The following is a 14,817-nucleotide window of genomic DNA, read 5'->3' on the forward strand; positions in this document are numbered from 1 at the left end:
AGACCGCCTATGATGGACATGGCTCACAAATATGATGAGCACAGCCCATTTTACTTTTTGCTATGATCACAAAACATGATTTTGATAGCTGAATTGTAAAACCAGCCATCAAGGGGAAATCTTATATGGAAGGAATTAGTACATCTACAATCATTTATTGAATGGACACCAATAAAGAGGATGCTTGTGTAATAGACGACAAAATGCATGCTATGTAACCCACAGAATTCCATTCATCAGGCACAGAAGAGCAGCTCACCTGCAAACCCTCATTTGCTGGAACTACACATTAATTCTCTGCTGAACTCTGTCTGGTAAAACATGTAAATGTCATAATACCACCACATAGCCACTAAGCTAAAAAATAAAAACAAGTTCTGAGCACAGCCAGGCCCTTGCCTCTGCCACAGGCACTCTTGAGAGAGGATCTCATACCTCCTTGTCCAGTGAGAGCCCCAAATCCAGAACCATCCAGCCCAGGCCATACTGGGCACCCATGGCTCACAGCCCTGGTGTTTCTCAAGCAGCTGCGTCATGGCCCCACGCAGTCACTGCAGGCACGTGGTGTAAGCCCCCTGTGTCCAAGACTGCTGCCCAAGGGCACCTGAAGAGGGAAGGAGCCACACCAAATTGCCAAGTGCCCTCCCATGGGAGCAGCTCTCTGGCAGTGACAGCGGTGGATGCTGCAGCTCCCCTGCTCCGCTGTGCAGGGCTGACAGCCACCGCCAGCCCCGGCGGAGAAGGGACACCGGGGCAATGGGCAGAAGCTTTTCATGCAGTACCTGCCCTTCTACTCAGCATCTGCTGCCTTCCCGAGGGCAGCAGGAACACACAACCCAAATAAAATCAGTGTTCTCCATCAAGGAGTTTTGATTATATAGTGAAAAAATAATCTCTCTTACTATTTATCCTGGTTACAACTACAGTTGTTAGTGAAAATGCACTAAAAAAACCAGAAAGGAGTAGAAGCTAACAGCATTTGTTTGCATTGAAGTTCTTGCAGACAGTAAGGTATTTTATCTTACTTTACTACATATTACTTATGTTCACTTAACAGCTTGCTGTTAACATTGGGTGAGATTCTGTCTTTGGTTAACTGGTGAAAATCTTGAGTAACAGCCACAGAAGTGTATCGAGTTATGCTGGATTTACGCCACTAAGGAAGGCAGAATGTGACCCCTTATCAGTGCCTTTTTGCTTTGAGTATACAAATATTTTATGCATTTCAATGAGTGACAGAATGCAAAACTTGCAAATATTTATTTTTAGCTGTATGGGGAAAAAGCAATTAGAGCTAAAAATGTTAAGAATGAAGAAATCACTTAACAGAAGCAATTATGCTGGGCACATAAACAGCTCTGCCTTCAGACATTTTATTCAAATGCTGCAGAGCACACTAGAAAATATCAATTGTTTAAAAAAAACCCTCCAAATATTTTTTCACAACTGAAAAATCAATCATTATAAACAACATCTGGGGATCATTAATATCTTGTCCTACAGTTGAATTAACAAAATAAGAAAGAAATCTGACCAGAATCCAGAACATTTCCAGATTCACTTTCTCAAGCTAAAAGCTTGTGTTTGCAGAGGTGGGGTGGGAGGGAAGAGGAAATGTACATTTATCTATATTGTATATAGCACTATTATGCATTAATCACTACTTCCCCTCCAGCTATGTCCTGTTTTTGTTTTGAGAGACCTAAAACTTGAAATATTTAGCTAAGCCACCCTGCACAAGACCTTGGAAAAAATCTGTATATTTTTCAGACTGTTGGAGATGCCACCGTAAAGCTCCATCTAAGGAGCTCCCAGTATCCATGTCAATAAAAAGTCTCCATACTCCTCCTATTGCTCTTCTAAATGTCTTAAACATTCCAGTCTTTGCAGAGAAGCACTAACACCAGTCCCACTCTAGTATCACATCTGTATTATAACAAAGAAACCCGAAGCATCCATATTGAAATTTCAGGTTTTTCTGAATGTCACTGATATAAATTATCCTGCAGGTAACCAAAACAGGTAACAGCAATAATGCTGATACTTTACATCAGCTGAAAAACTTTAAAAAAACACCCAGTCAGCCCAAGTACAATTTTTGTACTGGAGCTAGTTTAAAAAGAAAAGCCAACTTTGCTCACACAAGTAAAATAAGTCACCAACAGGAAAACTGTATTTCATTTAGACTGAAAACATTCTTCCATCCTTTTTTTTTTTGTTTGTTTGTTTTAAATACTCATCCCCCGCCAAGGTTTTATTTTGTTATGTTTTTTCCCTAAACAACTGATTTTATCTGAGTCCCAAACTTCTGTAAACTAAGATGCATAATGAGAGCAAAGACCAAATTTCAGCTACACCAGGAATAATGGTACCACTCTATACCCTGGAGTCACCAGCTTTCATGCCACAGAAGCTTTCTGGCACATGACCCATCCCTAAAACGTCCTTTCTCCTTCATAATGCTGCTCTTCCATGGCTTCCCTGGCCAATGACAAGAAGGAGGGTAAGTCTTTCTGACACTGCTGGCTCAGAAACTCCAGCAGCTGGAGGACTGGTAAGTCACCCCTCATTCCCAAGCACTCCCTGCCGGTCCTGGAAGTGAGAAACACTGCCTTCTTCATTGTTTTACAGGGAGAGATGAGCTGCTGAAGGTTTTGAGATTTGCATTTTAATGTAGATAACTTTTCCCCTAGCAAGCAATATATTGTTAAGTTTGGTTTGGGGGATGGAGAGGAGATAAGAGGGACCTGCATTGCCCTTTTGCACATGGTTTTTTTCGATGAGCAGTTTCCCTCTGCATTGCTTATGTTAATGGCCAAATGAAGATGGTTAATTTTTCAGAGAAAAAAAATGTATTTATACCACAGTGGGTTGTAGTTCTCTCACTTTTTGGTATGAAATGTTTAATTTTAAAAAATGGGTTTTACATGCAACCCCAAAACCTTCTTTTGGGCTTGAACATGTGTTTACAGGACTCTAGGGACCAAACATATTGTTTAACAGCATATTGGACCCAGCATGCTGAAAAAAAATCCAGAATGATTTAAAATTTACCAAACAGATTTTGAAAATTGAGAAGAAATAAGGTATTCAGTTTTCTCTCATACTGCTATTTACAGAAGAAGCAAGCCCATCCTCACAGAATGAGAGACAGCCTTTGGATTCATCTTTAGCACACTGGATTTGTAACATTTATCTAGCTAAGCACCATGACAAATCCTTCTGTGTGAGATTTTCACCTGGTGAAGCTGATGGAGCTGAAACTCACCATCACCCTGACCACAGCTGGATCACAGGAAGATCCTGGCTCACTGATGCACCCTGGAAGCCACTCCATGCCATGGAGATGGCACAAGCCTGGCAACTGAAGTCACCTTTTTTGGACAAGCAAACACAGAGGACATGGGCTGCTCTAGCAACAAGTGCACACTGATTTATGCCCAGTGACCTTCAGATATACCTTCTGAACACTCACAGGCAGCTTTGCCTCCAGCTAGATAACTTTGGTCTATAATGAAAATTATTAGAAACCTGATTTTTTCATTCCTTCTCTCTTGCAGCACGTATGACCACACAGCAGATGCCAGTAAATGATATGCATTTACAAAAGTTATTCAGTAACAGTAACCCCAGAGGCTGATAAATGAAAAAGATTTTCAAAAATGTCTGGAGTTGAAGAGAAATTAACTGTTCATTTTCATTGCTCATGCTCATTTCATTATTCACCTGGACTGCTTCACGCTGGTGAGAGGACCTCTAATTGCTCTTATTTCAGGAGAGGGATAGATGTGCAGTTTGACTGCAGTCATAGCCAGGAACTTGGGCTATCAAGATATCCAAGCATGGTTTATGTCTTCTGCTTTCTGAACAGAAGCAAGCTCTTGAGCCTATTTGCACTTTGGGGTGAACCCTCCAAGGCAGTTGGATTAACTAATCAGTGGTTATATCAACAAGAATGGGAGCAGGAGGCTTCCCACTCACATGTAGATGTAGAGCAAGTCCTTCTGTGGCAGGCTGCAAAGAAACACATGCATATGTTTGAGCCTTCCAGCTGCTGAGCCCATTCCTCAGCATCCTGCTCCTCCAGCAGCCTCCTAGATGGGATGTTGTGGCACACTGAACCAAGCCAGACGAGAATCAGAAGAGGACCATGCAAGAAAAGTCCCAAATATTTCTGTCCAAAGCACTTGGGCACATGCCATAGAGCAGTGGGCACACAGGGCAGAGGCAAGCACAGGTAGCTGTGGTGGGAACACCTGTGGCAGCCCGAGCTGGAGCTGGAGGGGAGGCTTAGCACAGCTGAGCCTCACAGAGCCTCTATGGAATCACAGAACATGCACACAGGACTGCCCAAAGCCTTGCTCCATCCCTCCCAGCCATACCTGTGGGAGCTCACAGATAGCATCTACATACATCTGCTTCAAAAAGTCCCACACCAAAGCAGTATTTATTGTCAACAAAACTTAATTCTTCTTCCTCATTTCCTGCTTTATTTATTTTTGTTAAACCCTACAGAAGATGGGGGAATAGGCAAAGATTATGAGAACAAGTCAGAGCTCAACATTTTTTTTTGTTATAAATTTATAATGAAAGTAGACAGAATATTTCTAGGATTGGTCTATTAAAAATGCCTAACAAGGACAGCAGCTTACATACTGCGGGTTCTTTGTAAAGGTCCTTCTGGTGTCTCATTTGTGACATGCTCTATCTGTTGCAAAATACTCCAACATACAGAGCATGTGTAAAACTTGCCTCAAAAGCAATGCTTCTGAAGAAGACTTGGCATCCGTATCAGAAACCAGTGCTCCAGTGCTTCCACATAAAGACATCAGCAGAATTATTTCCCAAATTTTGTATTTGCTTTAGAGTTGGAGAATTTCAGGTAAAAATGGTGAAATACACACGCCTATCTTGTTCCTTCTGCACACTTATTTCATTTGCAAGTAAGAGAGACAAAACCTATGAACTACATGCGTCTGGATCTCCTTATAGACACCTTTTTAGAATTTTAGTCACCATTTTTGTAATCTGGTATCCCCTCAGATGTGACTGATAAATACCAGTGCCTTAGAGTAATCTATTTATCTACTGTACCACCCTGCCTCTGTTTAACCTTAGCAGTCATCACCTTCCACATGTGACATCAATCTACAGGATATCAATGTAAACTGTTTGAAAAATGAAGCATTGTACATTTTATTGTCCTGCCAGCAAAGAAAAGGATAAACTAGTACTTTGCCTGCTGTCTTCAACAAAGGTAGCATAATTGACACCATACATTTTACAATGCAGATATGAAACCACACACTGGTCACTTTTCCCTTCTTAAAACAGCAGGGCTTGCAAGTTTTACATAATTATTTTCATAATAAATACTTTTAACCAATGTTTTTTGGGGATTTTTTTAATGGGAGTTTTAAAAAATCTGCTTCTTAAACCAAACAAAATTTTAAATACACATTACTAATTTCTATGGCTAAGAATTTTGTGGCTCTGGTTGATAATGAGATAATTGCCTCACAAAGGTCAAGAGAATGGCATAGTTTGCTTTCAGAGGCTGAACAAAGCACTTGATATGGTTCACTAAGTGTAGTTTCTGCATCATTCCACATCTCTTTGATTCATCTATTACTAATATTCCATGATACACTTGCATTATGGATCCAACTATTTCAACAAACCTGTAATCAAGGAACGACCCTGAATAAAATACTCCACAGAAAGCAGATGGTAGGCTCATCAAACGCCTTCAAGCCTTAAATAACCTTTCCCACATAAAAAAGGAGAGTCAATTACAACTGAACTTTTTATTCTGAGCTTGAGCTCAGAGTAAATAAAAACCAACATGATACTATTGTGTCATCGGACCAAACTTCCAAGGCATTTAATTAATTTTTTTCACCACCCCCACCCCCTAAGAGCAACCAACACTTTTATTCATAGTTCATTCAAAACCTGCAATGTTTTGTGTGAGTGTGAGCAGACTTGACAGTTTGGGCCAGATTCTGAAAAATCTTGACAGCACAAAACTAAAACTACTCTCAGCAGTCATGTGCTTCAGTGACAACACCACGTGAGGAAGGATCTTGTCTGCCTCTTGGGAATGGAGTGGCAGAGCACCTTACAAAATGCCCCAATGCCAACAGATGAGTCAGGGCTTCTCTGCCGACACAACAATGCCTGAGCTGGGCACCAAGCTCAAAACCAGTGTGCTCGAGTTCAGAAAAACAGGTAGATGACTCTCCCATCAGAAACATTCTCTCCTACTCTCGTTATTAAATGTTTAAGGGCATCAGCAGAATTTTTTTCTTTAAGAGACTACAGGAGCTTCCTTGCAGAGATGTGGGGGTCTTGCAAAGCAAGGTATACTCGCCACCATGCAGACTTTGCAAGCATTAGCCACAGAACTCAATCATCTGGTGATATGAGGCATAAAACTTAATTCTGTACACTGCTGAAGAAACCACTGCACCCATTACCAGGTGTCTACACAACATGCATTCTGCTACATATTCAAAGCACACCTGCTGTCGTTGGGATAATCTGACACCAAAAAAACCCGGTGTGAAATCACCTGGTTGCTATCAGGTGTCAGATCTTGGAGTCCTTTCCCCCAGCTGTAAGGGGCTGTATACTCCTTTAGAGTTGCAGAGTATTCTCTATGCCTCTTGAATTAAGAGGTCACCTCCCAGAGGTATCTCTGCACTCATAAAATCAAGCTCCTAGCAATGGCAAAGCCCACGCTGAACAAGCCCACATTCCAGGATGACCAGAAACACACCAGCTGACACTCTTACAGGGCCTTGGGAGCACAGATGATAAGTGCTCTTCAACAGCAATGGGGTGTGCCAGGACTCTCTCCTATTTTGCATCTTTTAGCATACTGCACCAACAATGACTTCAAAAAACTAATACACTGTGGAGCTTCTGGAAGACAGGCTATAGGTGAATGGTTAAGGTAAATGAACAAGGCAAAGAATTGTTTCACTCAGAGCCAGTCAAAGTGCTACACTCCACCCCTGTAGAATAATTTTGACTGTGAACTCAAGTTGTAATACCGAGATCACCAGTGGCCAGAAGCCTTCAGTCTTAGAGAAGAAAGAGCATATTTGGTACCGATCATTTCAATCATAAATAGCATAGGTTCACTTCAAAGGAATCACATCTTCCCTTTGGATATCAGTGGATAGTCAAAAGAAGAAAGATGCCTTGTGAGAAAAAGAAAATAGCTGTAATGGGACTCACCAAACTCATCACATATACTTTCATTTTCTATTAGGGTAGGATGATCAAATGTATCCCGACAATAGAAGATTTGGGGGTTCTTGCTTGTTACTGCAATGCCTCCAAGGGCTAAAACGAACTGGTCTGTTAGTATTGACGAGGGCTTGTCCTGAATGCGCTTTAACATGGAACGGTATCGACAGTACTGTGGGTAGCTGAGAATTAAAAGGTTTGAATCTTCATCATCCTCACCTGGAAGGAAAGAAAAAAACACTCTTAGCATATCAGAAAAACACAAAACAAGAGCTACAACTCAAGTATTTCAGAAAAATTAATTTTTCTGAAGTAAGTTCATCTTTTCTCAAGACACAACTTTTATGGCACACTGGGTCTGGGAAGAAAGGTTAAAAACCAGTAATTTAAAGAAAGTTAAGATAAGATAGATTATTTTCTGCCTTTCTGTTCAGTTTTCCCATACTTATTCAAAAGTACTACCTGGATGAGCAAGAAAACACTGCTCTGCTGAAGCTGGCCAAGGGCCTGAATCAAAGTGTTCTCCATACTTTGCCAATTTGGCTGCTTCAGTAGAAATATTATCTGTAATTTTTACTCAGTTCCCCATACAGCTTTACTACACTCATGTTTACATCAGTTAACATCTTTTAAAAATAATAATATACAAGCCTCAAAGCATACAGCTATTACCTCTCCTTTCAAATCCCTGATACTGGCAACTACTGAAGGACCTCTGGGCCAGGGAGGTGGGCTGATCCAACCTGGTCATTGTTGCTAAACCCCGAGAGGTGGAAGCAACTTTCTTCACATTAACTGCAAATGCAGCAGGACTCAATAATTATTAACTCCTACAGAGCACAACAAGCAAATGAATTTTCGAACAGCTTGTGCTGCTGGGCTGAAAATATAAAGCAATCTAGACCTCAGAGCTTTCCATTCCTTCATGGTTTAGATGATATCACATATGAAGGTGGCAGATTTTGAAATATCACAGTCAAGTATCATCATTTAACCAGAAGGAAACCTAAGAGGAAGAAAATCCAACTAAATATACAAACATGAGAAATTACTCATTTGCAGGTATGCAGCCAATACTCAACATCGCTTCTGTTTATGCTCATTTATCTCCTCAGGTACGTAACTGAACATGCCTTTCCAGACATGCCAATGAAGACAAAGCAACAGCATTCACTTTACATTTTCTGTTCTACTCTGATTACTGAATAACTCAGCTATTTCTTCTGCCAGAGACAAAAGGTCTACTATTTAATCCCATTACCAATACTAAAATCACCATTCTTACTCCTAAAGTAAAAATCACTTCAGGCATTGAAAGAAAATTCAAATCAGTTCTCCCCAACTAAATATGATGGAACAACTCATCTAGATTCAAGTGAGGCAATGAAAATGTTGACACATAAAAGGCTAAATTTTAAGAAGTTTCTGGAAGTAGATAGATCACCTAGAATGTCATCACTGCAGAGGAATGCAATACTGTAAAAAAAAAAAAAATAAACATGACAGACGGACTTGCAAAGCACTGCCTTTACTAGCACAGCCCCTGAAAGTCATCACTTTTAAAAACTCAGAACTCTCACCACTATCCTGACATAAGTGAGGAGATAAAACTGTTTGTGTTAAAAACAAAAAAAACCAAAACAAAACAAAAAGAACCAACAAACCCAAAAAAACCCACCACCAACCAAAGTAAGGTTAATATATTTTGGTAAACAGCAGTGGCATTACTTTTCTAAGAAAATAAAATTGATGGCCCTAAAACCTCTTTTGGCCAATAAGGATGTGGTCATGCTTTTCTTTGTTTCAACAAGTATCCCATAAGCCTACACAACAACACATTTGAGCCAATTGCTCCTGGGAATAAGGCTCTCTCTTCTTTATTAGGAAACTCTAAAAATCAGATCAGGAAAACTGTTCTAGGAATTAACAACCACATGATCTGTCCTTTAACTCCTTCGAGAGTTTCACATACGCCTGCTTGACGGTTATTACTACTTTATACCTTTGTGTAGATAGCAGTGAGCTGAATCTGTCGATCTGACAGCACTTTTCTTATGCCAGGATGTGGTCAGCTTTTTAAACAGGGTGTATATAAATGTATGTCCCACATGCCTTTGTAGTAAACCATTAGTTTCTAGACAAATGTGCTGCAAGTCCCTGCGCAGAATTACACAAACTTTGTACCCCTGACAACTGACGACTTAACTCAAACCCCCTGGCATAAATTAAAACCAAGTAATTTTTACAGGATCACTTTCATACACGCTTGTGCAACTCCAACTGTACTTTGTGATGCATTTGTTTCCTTTCCTTTTTTACTCCAGGTTCAATGGATACATCGAAGAATGAACAAAGGCTGAATAAACTGAAAATTTGCTTAGTGAAAGACAAACACAGCGTTCCTGGAACAAAGATTTTTTCCGCAACCACGCCCACATGAGAAAAAAGAAATCAAAGCAGACCAATCCCTAAAAAAACGCAAGCCCAAAGATGAACTATTATTTGCTTTTATCAAAATCTCACATGTGCCATTGAATGGTGGACTTATTTAATATTGCAAGTATTTTTTAGAAATATGATCAGAAAGAGTTTACTCTTGGGAGAATCAAAGCTTAAAATGTTGATCACATTCCATTAAAATTAAGAAAAATGACATGACTTCTGTAAACATACAACTGAGATATTAGAAAACCAAGATGCTGTATTTCTGAGTTTCATTTTAGATTCAACAGACGTAACATGGCAAAAGATAATACCTACAGTATTCTGCTTCAGTTGTGAGGCTCAACTGAAATTACTCTAATCCTATGCTTATATCATAATTGTGTGGTTTAATAACCCCCTCCAACATCAACTTTTCATTTATTTTTATATTTCAGGGCTGAAAACAGAGAAACTGTAATTAGGAGCAAAGTTCCACCCCTGCCTTCCAAGCACTGCCTCTATCTGCAGAGATATAATCCAACAGTTCCCTTTGTCAAGGGGTAAAGAGAGCTGGGATTTGGCACAGCCTGGCATTTATGTTGGATTACATGTTCTTCAAGTTGTCTTTGTAAGTAAGAGATGCATGAAATGCCAAACACAATGAATCTATGCAAGAACTGACTTTTCAAATCAGCACAACCATTTTTAATATGTAAGGCGAGACAATTAAAAGCCCCAAAAGAAAAAAAATAAAGCCTGTTAAAAGGAAGAATTCCTACCAAATCCCTCTAGAGCCAGAACTATTTACAGAGAGAGCAGAGAAAAAAACAAACCCTGTAACATGCTTTTTGTTTGCTTGTTTCAGAAACATCAGCCTATAATGTTATTGCTAACTGCCATAATCTACCCTCAACATCAGTAAGCATTATTTCTCTTTAAAAAGACCTTCACACCAGGATTTTATAGAGCTTGATGGAAAAACTATGCATGTTCCTTCCTGTACCTAATTACCTCAACTGAAAAAGCTGCCAAGTATTTTGCCCTTTAGTTCTTTTAATCGTATTAGTGCAAATGCATTTGGATGCCAACAGAAACAAACATTTTAAGATTTTTGTTTAAAAGATTCCAAATATGTATGAGGCTGGTGCTATGAAAGCACACTCCACTTCTTCCCAGAAAGCACAGAGTTATTCTTGCAGAAGAAATATGAATTTGTGCCTCTTGTAAGACTAAACGTCTAGTTTCGACCCAATTTAAGTAAAATAATGTCAATATGAACTGCTCTCACAATGATTTATGCTACCTTCTGTTACTTTATTACATTAGACATTCCTTTCTCTAAGCTTTATACTTTTTGCCGTCCTCCTAGCAACCACATAAAGGCTGAGCACCAACTTTATGCGCCTGGCACCCTTCCAGGCTCGACTGTTATTGATAATTATATTGAAGTTTCAATTTAATTGCTACTCTGTTGTGACACAGAATATTTTTTGTAATTAGGCTTTTCCCATTTTCTGTCCATTCATTTTTTGTAAAACTGAAAATTACTTTTTTGGCCCAATCCCCCCCTCCCCTCCGTGAAAACACAAGCAGAACAATGATACAGATAAGGGTCTGTACATCTGTTACTATCATTAACAACTCAGTAATGTGAAGGGAAGAAAAAAAAAAGGGAAAAAAAAGCTGAATATAATTTCTCAGAAGGTAAATTTCTTTTCAGTTTAAGTGCTCTTTTTCTTCTTACAGTTACTCAATGATTTCCTGTTCTAATTACAAGACATTATACAGAAAGTAATCTTTAAAAAGGAAATGTACCAGCACAGGAGGCTAAACAGAAACACTTGCTTGGTATGGTTTGAAATTGCAAACTTTTACATCTCTTATCAATTCTCTGCTCTACCTTTGTGCAATATATTATACCACACATCTACCATTTCTTCTGAAGCAGTTAACACAAATGTATACATCAAAGGGGAAACACACTTGCAGTTAAACTGCAGGCAAAGGGAAAAAAAAAAAAGAAAAAAAAAAAAATCAATTTTTTCCTTCTCCGTGTAGCTGGTAAGCTGGAAGCAAGCCAAGCCTTGGAGTGGAAAATATTAAAAAGTTTAAAAAAAAAAAAAGCAGCAGGCTTGATTAAAAAGCAAAAGAAGAGATATTCAGTTCTAGATCTAAATGAATAAGCCACAAACTATTTCATAAAAACATACTGTGACGTAAATTACACATCAGTATTGCACTGTTGTGGTTATTTTGAGAAATGGCTTGTACTGTAAGTCAGCTGGTAAAACCCCACCCTTAATGATTTTGTAATTCTCCATACAGCAATCAACTGGAGCACTCATGAAATTGCCAAGAAGGAAAACAGACAGAGCTGTAGAGAGTTTGTAATAAAAAGATAATGTACTTTTAACATAACAGAAGTAGAAGATTGGCTTTATTAACTAAAAAAAACTACTTAAAAGGTCCCCGGCTTGCCATTTGTTTTGATAAATGTTGACACAGATCTTCGTAAGATAAGCAATGGAAGTACCAGGGGAACCAGATAAAATGGGACAATGCTTTGGTGTGTGGGTAGCAAATTGAGCAAGGGAGCTATCTGGAATACAGAGAGAAAATGAAGGAAGTTGCAGGGTTCTGTCCATCAGGCTCCTCTCCCACACGGTGCCCTCACTCCTCTGCCTTCTTTCATAACCCTCTGTTACTAAGGGGGTCACCCAGAGGAATACATATCACAATTAGTTTATCATTGCTTGTATGCGTGGCTTTGACCATTATCAATATGCAGGCGATTCAGGGGTAATGGAGGATGCATCTGGGTGTCTGAGGGACTGGTGCAGTGCTGAATGAGCACGGCTCTGACCCCTGTGATGGGAGGTCTCCTGACAATTGCAGGGCAGTGTGTTCACTGACCTCCCAAGACCCTCCAGCTGTTAAGATCTAGTTCTCCTTCTCTTGCTCTACTCCTCTGGTAATGACTTTCTGCAGTACAGGCATGAGAACACAGGTGTAGATGAAGAAAAGATGTGTAGCTCACCCTTCAAAACCAGTATCTGCAGGTCAGACAGGCTCTACACAGCTCAGAGCTGCCTGTTCTAATAAAAACCCAAAGAAAGAGAGCAGTTTTCAGCAGACGGAAAATGAGCTTACCACACAACTACCTAAAAACCCTGAATCTCTCAAAAGGTCCAAAAGCAACAGAAACAGTGGAATGATGAAGGAATAACCACAAAGAGGAATAAGAAACTGGGTCTTTATGACCTTAAAATCTTTAAGAGGACTCTTTAAGAAGAGTGATGCAATGAGAACACCTTCCCATATCATAGTCGAGCTATAACCTGCCAAACACCTCCAAACTTCCAAGATAACTGAAGGTGGCCAAGCAGCAATGACAGCCATCACCTGCACCTCTGGGGACTCCTGTGTGAGCAAGGACAGCTCTCCCAGTGAAATAACCTTCATGGGATTATGCCTGGCTCATGCCTGACCACTTCTCACACCAAATTCTTTGCACAGACACAAGGCTAAGATCCACAGCAAGAATCCACGCCCCACAGTAGCAATCTGCTGTGGACTAGGAGCAACAGCTGAGGAGTTCAGGTAGCTGCATCATCGTCACAAGGCATGCTCTAGCATACTGATCCACCCTCTCTCCAGTGGTTAGGAAAGACTTCTCAAACACAGCTCTTCCAATCCACTCTGCTTTTTCATTTCCATAGTCTTTATTCACTAGTAAAGACACTTGGTGTGCCCCAGCTGGCTAATTAATCACAAGACCTAAAAATATTAATCTAAGAGTCATATTTCTCTCACAGATAAATGCAACAGTAATGATTTAGCCACATGAGATGGGACAGGAAATCTGTGGTTTTGGTTTTAAATAAATTTGGGTAAATTATTGACACAACAGGGATACCTCTTTGTCGGCAGGACTCATGCTACCCATCCTTGCTTTGAGAACCCCCCTCTATTTGAATGCTAATGCAATCAAGAACAAAGGCAATGTGTTGCAGGATACGAACACAGTGATTACATTTATGTTTACCAGATAATGATGGTGTTAACAAGTTGCCTGTAATTCTGACATGGACGTTTGCCTGCCTGATTCTGCTTTTAAATTGATCAAAAGGCAAAAGTCATTTCTGCCAATAGCGAGAATAAAATGTACAGCCTTTCTGCATGTGTCAGATATTTTTCCCCTTTTAAGGAGGAGACAGAGCTATTTCTCAGAATTTCATGCCACTTCCCCAGCCCTCTGTTTTCTGTCACAGTGCCAGCAGAGCATCAGCCTTTCAAAGAATTCCTAAGCTTAGTTTAACATTTGAAAGAAAGAGAATACTTACAAATCTACTGGAGATTGAAACTACTGTTCAACTGAACAGCAATACAGTCATTTAAAAAACAGAAAAAAGGACAGCATCATCTAATACTTATTTAAAGCACATGGTTGAAAAATATTTTACACTCAGCTATTTGGATCAGAGTTGTTCTACTCCTACTTAATGGGGACAAGCTGAAGTATGTTGATCAATGACTGACAGTATGTCTATATAATCAAATATTCTATAATATTTATCTCAATAAATCACTCAAAATTCAAATCCTAAATCCTAAATCAAATTTTTGAAGAAGACAAATGAAATTTAATGTGAAGACGTTTCCAACCAGGTATTCCACACCCTTTTCAGACCCTAATCCTATATTCAGCTCCTCATAGCTGCTGGTCCAACTGTGCATTCCCAGGATCCTCCTGCACATTAGGAAGTGCTTCATAAACCTTATGAGGTGTTTCTAGACTCAAAAGAAGAGTGACTGACACTCATCATTTCCAGCTTTTATACAACCTTCCATCCACAGGCCTCAAACTGCTTTATGGAGATGAGTAAAAATTATTATCCCCATTACACGGAGAGAGAAACTGAGACAGAGAGAGCTTAAAGGATTTATTCTAAAGCATCAAGCAATTTAGAGTGCAAGGGAAAGAGCAAAGAGGCCAGGCAGAAATTCTTGTTGGGAAATTTCTGAGTAAGTGGGAGATCCCTAAGTTTCCTCAGAAGGGAAGTGACTGTCTCTGGTCTCCCCAGCCAGCCGGCCTGCCTCCACCAGAGATGGGGCATGGATCAGGTGGCTCTGTGC

The 14,817-nt window shown here is 39.8% G+C and overlaps 1 protein-coding gene across 9 annotated transcripts in view; it reads right to left on the reverse strand.

The window, feature by feature from the left end:
• The window catches only part of ARID5B (AT-rich interaction domain 5B), a 156,314-nt gene that overhangs the window by 62,938 nt on the left and 78,559 nt on the right, over positions 1-14,817 (reverse strand). For all 9 annotated transcript variants that reach the window (XM_085583196.1, XM_085583193.1, XM_085583195.1 and 6 more), the window contains one exon: positions 7,246-7,476. In XM_085583196.1, coding sequence (XP_085439322.1) covers positions 7,246-7,476 — 231 coding nt within the window. The remainder of the gene's footprint in view (positions 1-7,245; positions 7,477-14,817) is intronic.

Source organism: Lonchura striata, chromosome 6 (assembly GCF_050655825.1).
Source record: "Lonchura striata isolate lonStrDom1 chromosome 6, ASM5065582v1, whole genome shotgun sequence".
Classification (NCBI taxonomy): Eukaryota; Metazoa; Chordata; class Aves; order Passeriformes; family Estrildidae; genus Lonchura; species Lonchura striata.